The sequence below is a fragment of the Lonchura striata genome, chromosome 18 (assembly GCF_046129695.1).
Source record: "Lonchura striata isolate bLonStr1 chromosome 18, bLonStr1.mat, whole genome shotgun sequence".
Taxonomy (NCBI): Eukaryota; Metazoa; Chordata; class Aves; order Passeriformes; family Estrildidae; genus Lonchura; species Lonchura striata.
This window is the reverse complement of record NC_134620.1, coordinates 3440477-3460039: the sequence shown is the minus strand read 5'-3', so window position 1 is coordinate 3460039 and position 19563 is coordinate 3440477. Positions and strand designations below refer to the sequence as shown.

Sequence of the window (19563 nt, the reverse complement as noted above, 5' to 3'; positions counted from 1 at the left end):
AGAGCCGAGACGGATGTAGAAAAGAGGCGGGTTTTATTGTGGCGGGGCGGAACATAAATACACACGGAGCGCCGCGGCCGGGCCGGGCCGGGCGGTGGGAAGGGAAGAGGCTGTTGGCAGCCCCGGGTGTTTGGCCTGAGGCTGGGCAGGCACGGCCGGTGTGCGCTGCCAGCCCGGGCCTGGACGGCGGCTCGAGAGCGATCAGTGCATCTGAGCATCCCGGGGTGGGAACCTCGGCGGGATGAGCGCGGGGCAGTGTCCAGCACTGGCACCCAGCACCGGCGAGGGAGCGAGGGAGGAGCCCCTTGTCTATGTACAGATCGGTACAAAATCCTAACGCATGCTAGGGATACACGTCAAGCCGGGCTCGGGCTGCGGCAGGCCCTGGCAGCCAGCTCGGCTGCCCCGGCGGAGTGGCTCTGGCACAGCCGCACGTCGCAGTCCTCCTCCTCTGCAGGTAGGGTCGGTGTCCTTCAAAGCCCCGGGCTGGGGGGTCATTCCTCCTTGGCCAGCGTCTGCAGCAGCAAAGGGCTGCCCTAGTGAGTTATGTAAACATAGGAAATGCCGTGGATCAGTTCTACAGGATGGGGTTCTGATTAGTTATGAGAGCATGATCCTATTCCAGGCTGGCCTTGGTGGCTTTTGGGATGCTATTGCTAGAAGAGAGTGGCCTCCCTTGCCTGTAAAGAACATGGCAGCTGCTTTTACATTGATAGCAGCTGAAGCTGGGGCTGCTGGAACTGGAGAGGAGCAAACTTTGTCACTTGTGACAGACACCTGTTGTGTCAGATGCTGAGCCTGGTGGGAAGCCAGGAATGGCAGAGGGAACCCTCTCTGTGGCTGCTGGAGGTAAAGGGAGATGACAGGGGAGCGTGGAGGACAGAGCATCCCCCTCATCTGAAGGAGTTGGAGGAGGGTGTGCAGCTGAAGAAGTCCTGGCTGATCTGGCGTGGGTAGCCCTCCAGCACTTTCACCTGGACTGGATCAAACTTCCAATAATCTCGGCCTCTCAGGAAGTAGGCAAAACCTGTGGGTGAGAGAGGAAGGTTTAGGAGAGGCAGCATTCATGTGGCTCAGAGCTCTTTGCCAGCATTTTGTTCAGCTGTCACTCTGCAACACATACGGTACTGAAAGAGAGCTGGAAGAGGCAGGAGATTTTACTTGAACCCAGGCTTGTGGCAGTCGCTTTTCTTTCACACTGTTTTAGTTTCGATAAAAAATCTAGTTTTACTTTTTGGACAGTAAACAGGATGGATTTAATTTTATTTTCCTGGTGGGTTTAAATATGCTGTATGCTTGTAGTGACCCAGCCCTGTGAGGGCAGGGGATTTCTAGGACAGGGACAGGGAACTTGTGAAGACCTGCTCAGAGCATCTGTTCCTGTGGGCAAACTGCCCTGGAATTTATGTTCTGGAAGCAGTGAGTTGTTTCACTTCATCCTTAGAGAGGAAAGAGGCACTCGCCACACCTGTCATCCCAAGCACCCTGGCTGTCCCCAGTGTTTCTGTGGCACTGCCCTACTATTTTCAGCAAGGGGCACACTGGGGAGGACTGGTCAATACCAAAAGCAGCCTGTTTTTTGTTCAGTTCCCCGGGTAGAAGTGTGGGGAGTATTTCTGTTGTCTTCTCATCACTTCCTTTGGCAGGAGCAGTAAGAGGTGGGCAGGACTCTGTGACCATTCCTTGGTCAGATATTTGACTTCTCTCTATCATACACTTACATATCAATTGCTGCAATGAATGGGAATGGAACAACTTCTCAATTCTCTACCCGCTGGAAGGACCTGCCCCTCTACCCTGTATGGGATGTGTTGTGGTTGGGCAGTGTTCACTACTGCCACATGTGTAAATCTGCCCAGCTCTTCCAGCTGGGCAGTGCTGGCAGGCAGAGCAGGCCACGCTCCTGCACTGACCAAACTCATCCTGGAACGCGGCGTCGATCTCCGGCGGGACGCCGCGCCAGTCGGCCATGGCCCGGGGGTAGATGTTGTCCACCTGGCGCCTCTGGGGGTTGAAGCGCCAGTAGTTGCCTCCACTGAAGATGTAGACCTTGTTCTTCTCAGCCCCCCACACCAGAGCTGCCTGCACAGGGGATGCAGGGAGGCCCAGCTCCACGATTGGGGTGGGACCAGATACCCGTCTCTCACCATCATAAATCCAGTATTGAGAATCTATTGAGGAGACAGAAAAGGGAAACAAGGGGTCAAAAACTCTGATAATTTGACAGTGGACTGTGCAACTGGTGCCTTGGCAGAGCCCCCATGGGAAGCTGTGCCTGAGAGGCAAAACCACCACCAAGTGTGATGGGATGCTGCCATTGTTGTGTGTCCAAAATTCTGTCAATGCATTGGCATCCCACCTCAGTCCAGCCTGGTGGGTGTTGGTGGGGGATAGGAAGGTCCATTTCAGCAGCATTTTTATCTATTTGTGGAAGTTACAAAGGACTTGGCTGGAGGCACCAGTCTCTGCCCTGCAATCTCAGCACCTGGAAATCATGTGGGCATGCACAGGCACAAAGGGGGCATGTGGCTGGAAAGGAACAGAAACCAGGAAGAATTTGTCAAGTTGATATAGAGACTGGAAGCAGAGTTCCAGAGTAGATTAAAATGGGAATCTCTGTAATTAGCCTAGGGCATGTAATACTTTCCCCTTATCTCATTTTAACTCACTGTAGGAGCCTGCCAATTTTAGCACTGTTAAGTCCTTGTGTGCAGGTCAGGTGCTCAGAAATGTGTTCATGCAGGAGCTCTGCCTGCAGAGCCACTGGTACCCTGATTTTGGTGCTTGGTCTCATGGAGTGCAGACGGGGTGTGCACACCCACAATGAGTTCCCAGATCATTCTGCATCCCTCCTATTAAACCTCCACTTAGGAAGAGCATTAAAAAAAACTGTGGAGCTGAAATGAGGTTTGTTGCTGGCCTTGAACCCCAGAGACGGCCAGGAGGTGGTTTCATTCCTAATCTTTATGGTTGCTGGAGGTTGCCTGGCTCTGCACCCAGGTTCCTTGTCGGCTCATAAAGCCATGGGGTACTAGGGAAATTCCACATCCAGGTCACTGAGGAGCAGAGAAAATCCTGTCCCCGCCCTGAGCAGGGCCCACAGGCACAACCAACGAACTGCTGGGGTTCACTTCTGGCACAGTGCTTCCCATGACATCTGGAGAGATGGAGCAAATGTTTATTTCGTTCTCCTCTGCCAGGATAGAGGCAAATTACAAATGTTTGTGTTCCAGAGAAGGAGAATGGGATACTGTGACGTGTTTAAAACAAAAGTGAACTCTTGTTCTCTGTCTTCAATACCTGATAAAAAGTTTAAATAGCTAAGGAAACAAATGACAAGGATCACTGGACTGCTGAGGATTTCCAGGAGATTTATTGTCTCAGGAACCTGCTGAGTCCTCACTACCCTTAAGTAATTGAGATTTCTGAGCCATCTGATCACAGTCCAGCTCTTACCTTGGAAAAACCAGATGTTTCCCAGAGGGTCCTCGAAGGTGGCGTCGACAGAGCTGGGGATGCCCTGCCAGTGGCGAGAGGCCAGGGCCGGGTAGCCATCCTGCAGCTTTCCGGCGCGGAGCCGCCACACGTAGCAGGAGCTGAAGAAGAACAGCTCCCCTCGGATGGCGGCTGCAGCATCGAAGGCCGTGTGGCAGGCGTCGGGCTGCACGGCCTGCCGAGGCGCAGGCGTCAGGCTGGCACCCAGAGCCCCCGAGCCTGCCTGGCTGCTCAGGGCAAGGCCCCGTGTGCAGGCTGCTGCCCGGCTTGCGTTGGGCACGGGCTGCCCGGAGACCCCCTGTGCACAGCCCAGTGCCAGCCGTGGGCTCTGGGGCTGGGCGCAGCGGTGTTGGTGGGAGAGGCAGGCACCAACTCAGGCTGCTGCCAGGGCAGCCCCAGCCAGGCTGTCAGGGAAGGGAACCTGCACTCACCTCCACGTTGGTGATCTCATTTGTTTCGAGGTCCGGCTGGGGCAGCTCCGCTGGCTGCGTTGGGGTTGGGTCAGGGTCCGCCGAGGGTTTCCCATACAGGTACTGGATACCTTGCTTGTCGTCCTCGCTCAGGCTCAGGGGGTAGCGGAAGATGTAGAAAGGAGACATCAGGGACTTGGAGACAGCCGTGTGCTGCAGGCCCAGCACGTGGCCAAACTCATGGGCAGCCACTTGCAGGAGGTCAGTGCCTACAAAGGGAAAAGATGGAAGATACTTTGGTCTACTCACATGCTTTGCCCTCCTGGGCCTGTTCCTACCAGTTACCAGACACTGACATGTGTTGTAGGAGTCCAAAAGGAGGAAAGAGAAATCTACTCCAACTATGTTGTTCCCAGATAGCTCCTGTGTAGCTCAAAAATATGTTTGTGGGTTGTTTTTTTTTAAGGAGTCAGAGGAAATAATAAAGGGGTTCACTGGCTCAGAAGCAGCATGAGTCAATTCATACACTTGGGTATTAACCTGGACATGTTGGTAATCTGCAATTCTGTTGTCAGAGGCTCTTGGCACCTCATCAGCTCCCAGGAACAAAAGCATTTTCCATGCACTTTTGGAAAAGAGAAATTTGCACAGAGAAGGAAGTCTAGACCAGAGGTATAGGAGGTGGTGTGGTCAGGTTGGTGTTTGTCCACCCAGCTTGAAGCAATTGTTGGCTAGGGCTGAAGTTTAGCAAGTTCCACTTAGATCACGTCCCCTGTGGAAGATACTGGTGCTGGTGAGAGAACTCTGGAATTAATATTTGCCAAAGGCCATTGTCACAGACAGCAGAGGGAGCTCATTTATTGCTTGTCTGGGGACTTTATTTATTTAGAAATCAATCCATAAAAGATTATCTAATGTCAAGGTCGGAGACTTCTTCACCAGACTTAACAGATTATGAGAGACCATGTTTTAGGAATATATGACCTTGGTGCATCTACAAAAGGAGAGGGGGGGAAAAGGAATTTCAGTGCCAAAACTTGTATTGTTTGGCAGGTTTTGTTTAGCTTCCAAAGGGTTCTTTCTAAAGCTGGTAAATTTTACTATGTGCCAGCATATTCATTCACTTGCCTTCAAACAGAAATGTTCTTAGCTGCAGCCCGAGTGACAAGAGCAGCAGGGATGTGAGTCAGCCAGCCCTGATGCTCCAAGCAGGATTTCCCTGCTGGCTGCAGGGGACCAGGTCATTTCTCAGCTCCAGGAGCAGGGAGAACACTGGGGAGGAGCCCCTGGGAAGGCTGGAGGGGAAGGTGAGCCCTGCCTTCCTCCACTGGCCAGCTTTACCTGGAAGCCATGAATCTGCACAGCACTGACCTGATTAAATCAACACAGCTAGGTCAGCTGAGAGAGTGGGATTCCTATGCCGGTGATTTATTACAAACTTTCAGACACTTCTGTTTGGCTTGGCACGCTCCTCACTTGCTGCTTTCCAGTGTTGGCAGATGAGCTGTGCTGTCAGATTCTCCAGGGGAGGTGCACAACAGCAGGGCTGAAGGAGCTGTGCTGCACAGCATCCCTGTGTCCCTCACGCATGGTCCTCCACGTGGGCCCTGCACACTCATGCTCTCCCATCAGTAAATGAGGCTAAGGATTTCCCTGTCTCACCCAGAGCTGAGTCAAGGATTTATCCATGTTTATATCGTAAAGTTCTTTTCAGCATATTCAATGGCAATTAGCTCCAAAGAGCTTTTACAACAGTTATTTATGGATGATATGGGAGTGGGGGAGGAGGGGGGAATGCCATGGAGTAGAGCTGGATTCTGATGGGAACTGGTGTCCACTTTCAGCTCCTGGTTTGCCCCCAACACTGTTTTATGGGAGAATGCAGGAAATTCTTCAACAACAGAGGGTGAAAACCAACAGAGCCCACTGCTGCCCCAGGAGCAGAAACCCCTCTGCAAAGAGGCCCTGTGCTTGTGGTTCTTGTTTTGGGTCAGCACGAGCAGGGCTGGAGACACAGCAGTGCTGTGCCCCACACAGTCAAACTGGCCTACAGCTGTCACTGACATCGTAGGGGCACCCCACGGGCTTTGGGGGTGCCCACTGACCTGGCCAACATTTTTGGGAATCCCCAGAGAGGCCTGGGGTTAACTTGGGCCTTGTGATTATTTCTTTGTCCATGTAGATAAACTGGGAAGGAGGAGGCGGAGCTGACCCGGGTTAATTTTGGTGAGTCTTCCAGAAACTGATGCACTGGGCACTGCTCCAGATGGTCCCAGGCAGTACTGCAGTATCTCATGAGATACTGTGACACCAGACCCTGAGTGCCCAAGCAAAGAGCTACCAGCTTGGATCTATTATTAGCAAAAATGTAAAAAAGAGTCTTGATTGGATGTGGTGTTGTTTATGGTCAGAGCATTCCCAGGCCACAGGGACAGAGCTGGAGCTGGGTGGTTTCCCTTTATGGACTTGTTTGAGGGCAGAGATGGTGAACAATGCGTGCAGGGACTGGGACTGAGGCTGTTCTTTGGAAGACAAGGGTGTCACACAGGGCCTGAGTCTCAGTTTTCCTTCATCCTTTCCTCATTTAATTTTGTAATGACTCCTGCCAATGCCAGGTGCAATTCCCCAGTGGCAGGGCACGTGGCTGGGCAGAAGAGCAAACTCTTGCTCCCCCACAGGAGGAGTCCCTGGGGAACCTGGGGTCCTGGGCCTGAATGCCAACAGCTGGCTGGGAGATGACAATGCTCACCACAAAAGTCGTTGTTGCCTCTCAGTTTTACAGGGCCCTGTTCACAGCACAGGGAATCATTTCCAAGCTCACTGACAAGCATCCTGGAGCACCCACAGCTCCCCTGAAACAGTGCCATACCCAGGCTGTTCCCAATCGTCCAGGTCTCGTCATAGTCAAAGTGAACGTCTCCTTCCCGGTGTGTTTTGGGGAAGAACGCGTGTGCCAGGATCCCTCCGGGCCCGTCGAAAGGCAAGTTGTCTCCATGCCAGTACCTGGAGGGAAGACACACTGCACCTCAGGCAAAGGACCCTGCAGCTCCAGCATCAGACAGCCAAAGGTGGGAGGCACTGAGAGGGGACAGCAGCTCTCGTTCTCATCCTGAGTTCATCCCACTGGTCTAGATCAACTGCTCAGGGCTATTCCAATTGCCACAAGCCAAATTCTGCTTCAGGGCCATGAGGAAGCAGCTTGATCACACCACGCACTGAGGAAGCAGATCTCAGTCACACCAAGGTCTGGGGAGTTTGTATGTTTTCTCAGGGATGTTTCTCCCCCTCCCCTCTTCAGCTTCCAGCCCAGAGCTGACTGTGGAGCCTAAAGAACTAAGGAGGTGACTGGCCTAGCCAAGATTGAGTTGATATTATGGGTGGTGGGGGGCTGCAGAAGGGCAGCTGGCAGCAAACCCGGGCAAACTCTCAGGTCCTCACTCAAGCCAAGCCACTGATGAGTAATGAAGGAAACCCATGAGAAATGTGGCCACTTGAGAGAGCTGAGGGAGACAAATACACAGCATCAAAATCACATCACTGCTTGGACAATCTCCACTGCCCTCATTAGCTCTGTGCAAACACGCAGCTCAGGGAAGTCTTTGCCCCAGTGAGTATTTTGCCAAAAGGGAATTTCAGGCCAGGAGCCAAGATTCACTTAACCAAGAAACTATATTTGTCTTTGGCAGACAGTTACATCCTTCAGTCAAGGGACAGGATGGAGGACCTGAAGATGGAAAGTCAAAACAAACACTTAAGAAAACAGCCTGTGTGCAGAGAAACATAAATGTACCAGGAAAATTAATGAATGATCAGTAATGGTGCTGTGCACGGCCAGCGTGGAACAGCTGCACTCACACCGAGCAGCCCACGACTGATAAAACTGAAATGATCCCAGTATCTGAAAGCAGAAATATGAGCCTCCATGGCAGTGCCTGAGTTGTGTGCTGGCAGGTCTCTGCTCTGTTACAGCCCTGCTCCTCTGGCAGGAGGCTGTGCTGCCCGCCGTGCCCACCTCGTGAAGTCGATGACGATGTCAGCCCGTCCCTCCTGCACCTCGGTGAAGGTCAGCGGGGTCACATCACTCCAGACTTTCAAAGCTTCCTCTATGGTCCTTCTCACTTTAGCTTTTACAAGTTGCCATGGGAACCTGATAATTCTGGAAGGCAACAGACACAGGATGAGGAGAGCATCAGCTGCTGTCCCATGGACAGGGCTGTCACAGAGACACCAGCTCTACAATCAGCATCACCAGGGCCACGATTCCCAGCACCACAACGTCTCCAATCCATACATGCACTGCTCCAGCACCCTCTGCCAAGCAACATGTGCAGCAGATAAATCCCATCAGTGTTGAAACCTTCTGGCTGGTGTGCCAGAGGCGAGTTCCCTGGAGAGTTTTGCAGATTCTGTGCTGTTCTAAAGTGCCACAGCACTCCCCAGGTCTATCCACTGTAAGGCCACCACCACAAAGATTCCTGAGAGTGGTGTGATGTGATTTCTTCTCCTTAATCTCTGCAATTTTTGCCACTGGAAACTTGGGTTCACTCAGCAGTTGCTCCCACTTCCTCCAATAACAAGAGCAGACTGAAAGGGAAGTTTCTTTCCCTTCCATTAACAGTGTTGCTGTATGTAAATCTCTGCTGTGTTTCTTTCTTTGACACTACTGACCAAAAAGAAAAAAAAAAAAAGGAAGAAGCCTTTCTGTTATCTGCAGCCTCCTGATGGTGTGAGGAACTGTCTCCTGTATTGGATTAAGCAAAAGATGATTTACATGCTGTCAAGGTCCATATGACTGTGCTCACTTCTCCACTCATACCCCTGAGGGCAGCTGTGGAGGCAGCACAACCTTCTCTCCAGTCTGTTGGGTAGATTTACAACTGAGAACGTGTGGGGTGATTTGGGCAAAACTTTACACTGAAGTGGTGTTTATGGGACCATCAAAAACAGCTGAATAAAAAGATCTTTTTAAAATAAACTGTGAGGTGAGCCCCCCCGCAGGGTGGCTGTGGGGGCAGAGGCACAGCAGGAGAGTGCTGGTGATGGAGGCTCAGCTCAGCACGTGTGAGGGCAGTGACCGTGTGTGCCCTGGGGTGCTGGTGTGGCACTGCCAGGGCTGAGGCAGTGCTGTGCACAACGGGAGGGCAGCTGAGCTTGTGGAGTGTGCTCAGGAGGGGATGAGGAGGTGCTGGGGACAAGCCATGGCTCAGCGTGTGGCTCCCCTGACCCCTGTGCCTCTCACGGTCACATCACAGCTCCAGGGATAGCAGACCAAGCGTTTGGGCAGGGAGAAGTGAACCAGCCTGGGCCACACCAGCCTGATTGTCACACCAGCCCGGCTGCCACCACAGGCCTCCCTTACTTGTAGGTGAGGTTGGTCTTGTCCCAGCGGCCGCCGGAGAGGACGAAGCGCTTCTGGCGGTTCCGGCCGCCCTGGCCGCCCGGCAGCGCGGGCAGGTCGGGCACGCCGCAGCGGGGCGGGTTCCAGCCGGCCGAGCGCCCGGCTGCGGCCACGGGGAAGCCCTTGGCAGGCACACCCGAGCCCACGGCGCTCACCAGGGCAGCCAGCCAAGGAGCCTGCTCCTTCCAGGTGTGATGCTTTCGAGACATGTCCTGGAAGACAAAAGCAAAAGCACGACTTCAGTGTCCGTGAGGATGCTGCCTGCTGCAGAGGGGTGGACGGCTGCCCACAGCGCTCCTGCAGCAGGGAGTTCCACTTCTGCTCAGGGCTGTTTCCCCACTGGTAGGGCACAGCTGGCTCCCCATGCCGTGTTCCCTGCTCCGGGGCTGGCTCACACCTGGGGGGCACTGTGTCGTGCCATGGCACCCACTAAGCACTCAGCTATTTTTGGTCCACATTTCCTTGGCAGCTGGCCAGCAGGAAATACTTTTGCAGGCTGTGGATGAGAACCAGACCCTTCAAGTATAAAACAAATCACTAGGGAATAAATTCTCCCCCTTTGCCCTACATGCTTTATTCCCTCCTGGCCCCGGATAGAGGTGACATTAATGGGAGGAAGTCTTTAGCCCCCAGCATGCAGTTGTGCTCCTTGTTGTCACTTCTGTGGTGTCCTCTTGCTGCCCTGGCACCGTGGGCAGGTCTCAGAGCAGGACACAGGGACGGGCAGAGAGCAGCAGAGACTGTCCCTGCAGCCCCCACCACTGCCTGAGGGAAGGACTGTGCCGTGTCCCTCGCCTCACTGTACCTGTGATTCTGCTTGGGATAAGATCCCCTGGGCTCTCCCACACTTAGTTGGAAAAGCAAGGTTTCTCTTGACAACATTAATTAATGCTAATTAGCTGACTTCCACCCGTTTCCCATGTTGCCACCATGAAACACAACCCAGGTGTCACCTCCAACCTGCTGTGAGGCACGTGGGGTGAGAGGGGCTTGGTCCACATCACTGTGCTGCAGAGAGCCAAACACAGATTTATTTTTTTTTTTGCCTGATTTTATGCAGCAAATGGAAGGTGTTAGAGCAGCAGGAGGAGCTGAGATGCAGCAGTGGTGCATCTGGACCTGGACAGGCAGCTCTGTCCCACAGGGCTCCAGAGGGAGGAGCTGGGCTTTCGGCAGGCTCGCTCTTCCCCTGCAAAGAGCTGCCTTCTTCCAGGCCAGCTTTCCTGGCTGTCCTGCCAGCGACACGGAGGTCAGGATGGCACGGTGCCAGAACTGCCATGATGCCTGTGATCCACATGCTGCCACCCTCTGCTGCCACAATGAGCCCATTCACACGGCTGGAGTGAAGTGTGAAGGCCTTGGCATGAATTCCACCACTGAGCTCCCGGCCCCGTGCCTCTGAGCCAGCCACAGACGGACAGGGGAGGCAGGCAGGTCACACAAGCTGCACTTTGGGTGTACACACATCCCTTTAGGCTTCTGGGTGTGTGTCACCACTCCAGCCTGCTGGCTGTTCCTCCCCAGACAGACAGACAGACAGACATCCTTGGTGGCTTGGCACCTCCTAGCCTTTGCCTCAGAGCCATCGACACAGTCCTGGTGTCCCAGTGCGCTTTCACACACCACAGGAACTGCACCAGCAACACATGCAAAGACAGAAACCCTTTCCACATCCTGACCAGCAAAACCTGCCCAAGCCACCAGCCATGCACTGAGCATCCATCCCAGGCTTAGGGGGAGGAGGAGCACGGGCTGGCCTGTCCAGAGGATCCTGCACTGGGCTGCTCCTGCGGAGGCTGGAGCCCTGCCAGGCTGGAGGTACCTGTCTCCTAAGAGGAGCTCCCTGAGAGCTGCCTGGCACCCTGCCTGGGCTGGCAGCTCCTGCTGCAAAGGACAGCTGGCAGGAGAAGCTGACAAAGTTCATGTTCTGGCCAACATCTTGCTGTCAGCCCCGATGACACCGCAGCACACAATGGCAGCTGTGTCACCAAAGCACAGCCTGCAGGGCTGCTCAGCCCCTTGCTCCTGGGTGCACCCACTGCCAGGTCCTGGGGTTCTTGGGGTGATGAATACATCTGGTTTTCCAAGGCCAGGAAGTGCAGGGCCTAGGAGCACTGGGAAACCCTCAAGAAGTGCTCAGGGAGGTGGGTGGGCTGAGGCTGGCCCAGGTGCCTCACCCCTCTTTTTTTGCCTTGGTGATGCTCTGCACCTTCCCCTCCTGGGAAGGCCAGTTTCCTTACAGACTGGCATGAACTGGAGGTTATCACTCTGTGACCAGGAGCAGAGAGAGGAGAAGCTGCCTGTTTCCTTCTTGCCCCAAGGAATCCCCTGTTCAGAGGCAGAGCAGAGGCAGCTTTCCTCTCCCCTCTTTGCTTAGCTCAGGGCACTGTTATGAATCCCAGCTTTCCAAACCCCACTTTACAATAGCAGGACCCTCCCTGCTCCTCCTGCCCTTTGCCAGCTGAGTCCTGGAAGGGGGCACAGCGTGGTCCTGTGAGTGGCTCTGGGTGGGGCAGGAGGCAGGACCTGCCCTGTGTGTGCCCCTGGACAAACAGAGACTCTGTCCCTGTCGTCACGGCACCGACATTAGCACCATGGCAGGAAAGGGCTGGAAAATGCCACTGCAGGCAAGGGGAAATGTGACAGGCACAAACCACTTGCCAAACAATGCTCAGGGGACACCCAGGCTGGAGATCTTGGCCTCCTTGGCTGGATACACCTTGCTGCAGGCACTTCCCAGGGATTACATACCGTGTCCGCTCGCTTAAGGTTGCATCCTTCCCAGCCAGTGCTGAGCCCTCCCTCCCGTGGGGAGATGTGCTTTGCTCCCTGGGCTGTGCTGCCACACCCCAGCTGCCTTGCTCAGGGCTCACTTAGGGCCCTGCAGCTGCGAGGCTGCTGCAGAGCTGTGAGGGGAAGGGGAGGAGGGCACTGGCTGCTGGGTACCCATCAGGGCATCCCCACTGGTGCCATCCCACCTGCAGAGGGGAGGGGACTCCTGAACACAAAAGCCAAAGAAAATCCCTGCAGCCCCAGGACAGGGTTTGTCCCAGCAGAGTGCAAAACAGGTCTGAGCCTCTGGCTGAGTGTTTGCAGCCACTTGCAGTGCCCCTCCCTGCACAACCCACAGCTGGGGTGGCTGCTGGGCATGGGCACTGCTGCCCTGTAGTCAGGGAAGAGGCCAGGGCTTTGCAATAGAGGCTGACCAGTAAAAGTGAATACAGCACAAGCACACAGAGGATTCCAGGCCTGAAACCAAGGGTTGTGGGCAGTGAGGACTGCAGAGGAGCAAAGCTGTACCAAAGAGGGCTGTGCTGCAGGCTGCTCACAGCTCCTCACAAAGAAAGTGCCTCTTCCTGCAGCCTCGTGACTGAAAGGCTGAGGGGGAGCAGGAGGGAAAGGACAGATCCCAGGGGACAGCAGAAACCACAGCGGAGGTACAGGCTGCCCACTCAGTTCCTCACAGCTTTATCAGCCTTCAAGTGCTGTGATACAACAGCCACCACCTCTGGGTCTGCTGGAGCCAGATGAACAGCAGCCAAGCTTCCCAGGAAGTGTTCCAGCCATCCCAAGGAGCATCTTTAACCTCCTCGTGTTGGGCAGCACTCGCCCTGCAGAGCCCCGGGAGGAGCGGCAGCAGGAGCAGCCCAGCACACAGGAGCATCAGCAGCACCGTGCCTAAATGAGCACAGGGGTGGGGCTGGTGCCTGGTGCTGCCAAAGCCACGGCCCTCCTGTGCCTGGCTCCATCCTCCTCTGCCTGCCTGAACTTAAACTTGTGTCCTTTATTGTGTTCCTAATCACCTGGGCTGCTGGACATGAAAGGAGACCCCTCTCCCTGTCAGACAGGAGCAACTGGACAAGTTACAGCCTGAATCCATCAGTCTTGGATGCTTCCCCTGTCACTGGGGCCGTTTCCTCTTCACTTGGGGAATGAGCTCATGGACTTTGACTCCACTTCCCTGTCCCTTCTGCTCCTGCTTTTCCATTGCTTCTGTTTCTGCTTCCTCCTTTTGTTACTCAGAGGTGTTTGCTGCCTCTCTGGCTGGCAGCATTATCCCTCCCCTCCCTATGAGCCTGCACCTCGGAGCACTCCTGCCCTTATTTCAGCAGGGAAGGACAGCAGAGCTGTTTTCTCTTGCAGTTCTCATGTAAGACAGTTCTCTCACCCCGTTTTTGCCCACTGTGGGGTGGCTGTGCCTCCCAAGGGCTCTGCACCCCATGAACACCAATGTTCCTGCCTGAGATCAGCACTGTTCTCCTGAGGCACAGATGGTTTTTGTGCAGCCTGCCTCTCAGCCCAGCATGGATTGGCAGGGGTTGGATTTGAAAGTGCAGCCACAGCTGATGGTTAATGGTAAAACTGGAACCAGCTTCATCCTAGTCAGCTTGTGTTCCAGATGCAGCCAGGGCTGGGAAGGAGCTGGTGCTGCAGGTGGAATTTCATGGCAGAAAAATGATTGTGGTCTGGTCTAACCCTGAGCTAAATGTGCTCCTGCTCAAGGCACTGTTAGTGGAAACAATGCCTAGGCAAAGCCAGCAGATTTATTGATCCTGCCTCCCCAGGACAAGGTCTCCTAACTCCTCTATGACTTCCTTGCTCACACAAAATATTTCAGCTCCAGGACTGCTCCGTGCTGGCTGCAGCCTGGTCCCACTGCAGACAGAGAGCACAAAGGCTGGGGCCAATCAGGAGCTGCTGCAGTGCCTGGCCGTGCACACACTGCTGGATTTTCCCCTCCACTCACTTCCCACACCCCATGGCACCATCCAGCACTACCTCCTGGGGCCTGACAGTTTGTTTCCGGATCACTTGGTGGTAGTTGTTGTTGGCAATGATAAAAGGAAAATGTTTATTTTTCCTAAGCAACGTGGAACGTGAAACATGGACTGCAAATGTTTATGGCCACAGACAGAAGAATAAGAAGAACCAGGCTTTGGTGTAACAAGAGAAAGCAAATGAATAAACATTGCAGGACTATTTTTATTATCAAACATTTTAATTATGTGACAGTTTGTGAGACTATTCCATCAACAACACCACAACCAAGCTGTTGGTGTCACCCAAGCAACAGTTTGCCAGAAACCAGAGTCCTTAGAGAGCAAAGAAGCCCCAGGATGCTGACATAGCAAAAGGTTTCAAGAGCCCCTAATCTGATGACCTAGAATTCCCCTTGAAATGAAGAAACTGCTCTAGGATGTGGCACACTCCTGGCAGGGGAGGAAGGGGGTTGAGGTGTTTTGTTCATTGTGAAGTTACATCCAAGCTAAGGGGAGCCAGGAGCTACCAGTGCCTCTCTCCTGCCCAAATCAACCAAGAGGAGGAAGTCTGGTCACCTGCCTGTCCTTGCTGGGACTCCTCTATCTGCACCAGGATCTCAGTGAACATCTGAAAACATGTCTGTAGCCCTTAGTGAATCCCTGAAGTGCTCTGCTTTTCATTTTGCTGGGCATCTATGTGCTGTGCTTCCATTTGCTTTAGGCTGAGCCATCCCTAGTGCAAGAACGCCCACAAACCCTTTATTTACCTGTCCATATGTTTGAGATTAGTAGGAAAGAGCTACTTAGGAGGAAGAAGTAGGATCAGCATCTCTGCAGGACAAGTTTCCACCAAAAATCCTTTTCAAACAACTCCTTCTTTTGCAGAGCCTCACAAGTTATGTGCAGGATAAGCATGGGGGAAGCAAGTGCAACATAACCTGGAGAGGGGGATCCTCCCCAGGCTGCTCCTCTGCTGTCCCTCCCCGCTGTGCTTTGCCAGCTGCAGCCCAAGCCCTGCCACACCGCAGGGTGTGCGTGTGTGCTGCCTGTGCAGGCACAAACACAACAAACCCGCTGGAGAGTAACTACTTACATGTGTCTTGAGTCTCTCCCCGAGCACAAGATAAACATGCCTAAAATTACCCCACCGCTGACTGCAGGATTTAAATAGCCAAACCAAGGAGTGCAAATCAAACCCTTCCTGCGGGAGCTGCCCGAGCCCGGAGCCAGGCAGGCAGGGGCTGTGGGGAAGGCAGTGCCCTGCTTCCAGAGGGGATCTGCTGTGCTCGGGGGGAGAGCTGCAGGAACCCTGACGGGCTGCATTGGTAGCTGGGAGGGTGCCCCCACTTCTCCACGGAGAGAGACATTCCCAGCAAATGCTGGGCTTTGATTTCCCAGGGGAGCCGAAAGCAAGGCAGGAATTCAGTGTCTGCGCGTGCACAGCCCGAGGACTGCAGATCTTTTGTTCTCAAGTTTTACGTGGACACCAGACCCAGCCTTGATTCTGCTCTCAGTTTTCTCTTTCTTTGTTTAGGCATTAGGATTAAAAAAAAAAAAAAAAAAAAAGTGAAGGCGCTCTAAGGGTTTGTCTCAACACAAGTCCTTCTGCAACTTGCCCTGTAGCCTGGCTTTAAAGTGAATGTTAGCGCTGGATTCCCTCCCCTCTGAGCTGCTGCCGCTGTGAGTGGCCATGGAGCACGAACAGCCGGGTGCAGCACACTCCTGCACCCGGCTGTGCCTGGCCAGCCCACGCACGGGCACAGCTCGAGGAACTGCTGTGCTCTCACAGCAGTGTGAATTCTTCTCTGGCTCAGCCCCTTGGCTCCTTTCTCGTTCATCGCCTGACAGCAAAAGGTGCCCAGACAGGAAATGGGCTGCTGTCAGACATGAGGGGAGCATCCTTTTGTGCAGAGGGCTGGGAGCAGTCAGAGAAAGGAGCCTGTGATGGCACAGCTCTGTGAGAGTGGCAGAGTGGCCGAGCACTGTCAGCTGGCAGTGCCACCTCAGCTGTCCTGCAGCCAGTGTCCCCCGGGTGGCCGGGAGAGCAGCGGGGAGCGCTGCTGCCAGCTTCCATCCTGCAAAACTGGCCGCACCTCAGAGGCAGCACAATAACCTTCAGAAGCCTTGACACCAGATGAGGAAGCCAAAAGAGCAGCTATTTGGGATGACAGAACTGCCTGTTTGAAAGGATGGGAATCACCTGTCCACTTCCAACCCAACCAATGCAGCCACCACCTCTGCAAAGGCTGAGTCAAAACCATCAGTCTGAAACCACGAGCCCCACGTGGCTGGTCCAACACACGAGCACAAGGCATTCCTGAAGAAAACCGACCTGCAGGAGTGTCACCTGGAGTCACTCCAGCCAAGAGGGAAGGATTAGCACTCGCAGTGCAGAGCATTAGCCTAGGATGAGGAAGAAATCCCCTCTCTGTTGGCACACTGCCACCTGGGGGGACCTTCTAGAGCGTGGCAGGGCGCTTGATGGACCAGGAGTCTGGGCAGAGCTGGAGCCCTGCATTTACTCTCTGCCCTTCAGCAGGCTGGTGCACATCCCACCTCAAGGGGGACTGGCCAAGTCAGCTGAGCCCCTGCAACCTCTGCAGGCACCAGCAGCTCTGGGCGCTGGCACAGGAGGTAACGGTGCCACGGCAGCTGGGCTGGGCTCGAGTTCAGAGGGGTGAAACCCAGCCGGCCCTCCCTTTCCCCAGGACCCCACACAGGTCCTTGCTGGCAGCCAGACCAGGAGCAGGGGCTGCGCAGGTTCCTCCAGGAGCGTGAAGCACCTGCCAGCCCAGCCCGTGTCCCGCAGGATCCAGCAGCCTCCAGCTTCGCGCGGGCGGAGCTCTGCCCTCCCGGCCCGGCCCTGCTGCTCTCCCACGGCCCCGGAGCCCCCGGGGCAGCGGCATTCCCGGCGGGCACGGTGCCACCGCCGAGCGCTTGGCCTCACCTTCCCCGGAGGCAGAGCGGGGCCAAGCACGGTGACATTTCGTTCGGAGGAATGCGAGCACTTCGGGGGCCAAGGCTGCTCCGTGCCAAGTCCCAGCCCACAGTAGATTTAGCAGCCAAGTTAGAAAGTGCTCAGATGACAGAGCTGATAATAAAACCATCGACAGAACCTGAACTAATCCCCTTGGGCTGCTACTGGGCATTGGCTCTGTTATTATTTCATGGCACGGCAGCGAAGCGCATGTCTGTAATAACCCGATTACACACGCACACATTCCCAGCACAAGGAGCTCTCTGTCTTCTCCCGTCCCCCAAATCCCTCGCACGCCGCTGCTCCTCTCCGTCCCAGGGGCTGCGATCGGGCAGGCATGTGCGGGGAGAAAGAGCCCTGCTGCTCCTCTCCTGCCTTTGATTCATCCCTTCAGTCTGATCTCCCCGGAACTTCTGGCAACTGCCAGCACAGCGTGCAGGGGGTGTTTGAGCAGCAGCGAGTGCCCTGCTGCCCGTGAAGCACGGCGGATGCCGTGTCCTCTCCTAAGCTCTCCTTGTCCCGGTCTCCGTTTTCCCCGGGGAACACGGCTGTGAAAACTCCCCAGCAAGCCAGGAGGAGCCCGCGGAGCGGGAGGCACCGCCGGGGCAGCGGCGCCGTCCCGCGGCCGGTGACTCCCGGCAGCGCCGGCATCCCGAGCGCGGCTCGGGGATGGATGGAGCGGCGGGGGAAAAGCTCGTCCCGTTCAGCGGAGGATCTGCCGGGGAGACGCCGCCCTCGGGACAGCACCGGAGAGCGGCGGGGGACACGGAGGGAGGCACCGGGCGGTCCCGACTCACCGGCTTGTGGCGGCGGGCGGGCGCGGCGGGCGCGCAGTGCAGCAGAGCGGCGGCCAGCAAGGCGGCGGCGGCGGGCAGCGGCGGGCGGGCCATGCCGGGCGGAGCGGGCTCGGGCATGGGGCAGAGGAGGGCTGGGGGGTCCTCGCTGAGCCTTTTATCCCCCCACCGCGGCCGCCTGCCCTCCTCCTCGCGCCTCCTCCCGCTCCTGCCTTTTGTTCTCCCCGAGCCGCGGCGGCACGGGCCGGGGGGACACGGCCCGGCGGCATCGCGGGAGGGGGGTCCCGCCCGGCCCGTCCGCTCCGCCCCGCCACCCCCCGGGGGCGGAGCGGGGCGGGACCCCCTCCCACGCCTGCCCGGCCCCGGCCTCCGGGTCCTGTCTGCCCCGGGGTGCCTTTCAGCGCGCCCCTTTAAAGGTGTCTTTCACCGCTCCTGCCGAAGGGTACCGAGGACTGAGCCCCATCCTCTTAGTGCCCGTCGAGACCACTCCAGTCCCCGTGGGGAGTAGCTCACAGCCGTGTTTTGATGTGTTTGAACCGCAGGGCACTGCTTTGCTCAGTTTTTCACTCAAACCCTTCTCTCACCCTTCGCAAGAAGGCTTTCCCGAGCAGGGATGCTGAGGGAGGGTAAAGAAGGGAGCAACTCCCCATTTTGGAGATGTCAAAGCCATCTCCATCTGCTCAGCCACCTGGAGATGGAGGCAGCAATGCACAAATCTGGTTTCTTGGTTCCTGTTTCTATGGGAGAAGCCCTGGATTGTGTCAGCGTCCTCTCAGCAGACTGAGTTTAACTGAAAATTGTTTCAAGAAATGTATTGCAAATAAGAAAACTTTGATCTCCAGCTGCCTGGGCTGGTGTGCAGGGAGTGAGTAAGGCTTCCTGACATCCCAGGCTCTCTTACTGCTTTATTTGTCTGTGATCAGTTGTTCATGTTTGGTTTTATGGGAACCATACTGGCGATGTAAATACTGGGTACGGTGAGCAGATGTGAGAAGAAAGAGCCTGGTCTTGGCTGGCTTTGGAAGGTGCTGCAGTGTTTAACTCTGTTGGCAAGATGTCCCTGCACTGGAGCACCATGCTCAGCATATCCCCGAGGCCTCAGAGGACAGGGGAGCAGGGAAAACCATGTTGCACTGTGGAATTTACCCTTCTGCTCTTATTCTGGCTGTGCCCCAGGAATGCAGAGCAGACCCTTGTTTCTTGCCTTTCTCTGAGCCAGACAGCTGGGTCCCAGTGAAAAAAGCTTTCCTGCCTTTGTCTCTCTTTTCTTTAGTGTCTTTTCTTTTAATGCTGGTGTCTCTGGGAGCTCAGTGCTTTCCAGCCCATGGCAGTGGAGCCCTGGGGAAGTGGGGAGAGGCATGGGAGCAGCCTGTAAGGCAGCAACAGGCAGTTTGGCTCTTCTGAATGAAGGGAGACTTTTAAAGGGGTTGTTCTGGGAAACTTGGTCCTTGCAGTGATGGAACTGTGTGTGAGAACTGCTGGCTCCTGCCAAGGCACTTAGCACAAAAGAAAGTTCTGTGTTGTGTTTGGGATCACAGATATTTCTCAGCCAATCCAGTAGATGTTTAGCAGCAGGAAAATGGCTGTTGGGTGTTCTGGGGTCTCCCATGCCCTGTGTGCAGCCTGCAGAACTCCTTCTTGCTGTGTTCCTGAGCTGAGAGCTCTCTCAGGCACTGTCTGTCCTGTCCATGCAGCCCTCACCCCTGCTGTCTGCACGATGCAGATGAAT

The 19563-nt window shown here is 55.3% G+C and overlaps 1 protein-coding gene and 1 long non-coding RNA gene across 2 annotated transcripts; one reads left to right on the top strand and one right to left on the bottom strand.

Annotated features, from left to right (window-relative positions):
* Positions 1–16: 16 nt before the first annotated feature.
* On the bottom strand, positions 17–17985 carry MMP11 (matrix metallopeptidase 11). Its single transcript, XM_031506232.2, has 8 exons — positions 17838–17985; positions 9265–9515; positions 7918–8061; positions 6775–6908; positions 3927–4174; positions 3457–3670; positions 1914–2171; positions 17–1027 (listed from the first exon to the last, which is right to left on the bottom strand). Exons 1-8 carry the CDS (start codon positions 17952–17954, stop codon positions 894–896), a joined length of 1500 nt encoding a protein of 499 aa, XP_031362092.2. The 5' UTR covers positions 17955–17985; the 3' UTR covers positions 17–893.
* Positions 6859–8539, top strand: LOC144247210 (uncharacterized). The gene is made up of 2 exons (XR_013340921.1): positions 6859–6973; positions 7592–8539. It is a non-coding gene; the product is annotated as an uncharacterized LOC144247210 (long non-coding RNA).
* Positions 17986–19563: the final 1578 nt, after the last annotated feature.

Bases quoted from the DNA above. Each gene is read 5' to 3' on its own strand.
- MMP11 (XM_031506232.2), bottom strand. From the start codon at position 17,954: ATGCCCGAGCCCGCTCCGCCCGGCATGGCCCGCCCGCCGCTGCCCGCC. The intron at 6,909-7,917 runs GTGGGCACGGCG...TCTTCCCTCCAG, and splicing joins ATCGTCATCGACTTCACGAG to GTACTGGCATGGAGACAACT. The intron at 2,172-3,456 runs GTAAGAGCTGGA...TCTCCTCAATAG, and splicing joins AAACATCTGGTTTTTCCAAG to ATTCTCAATACTGGATTTAT.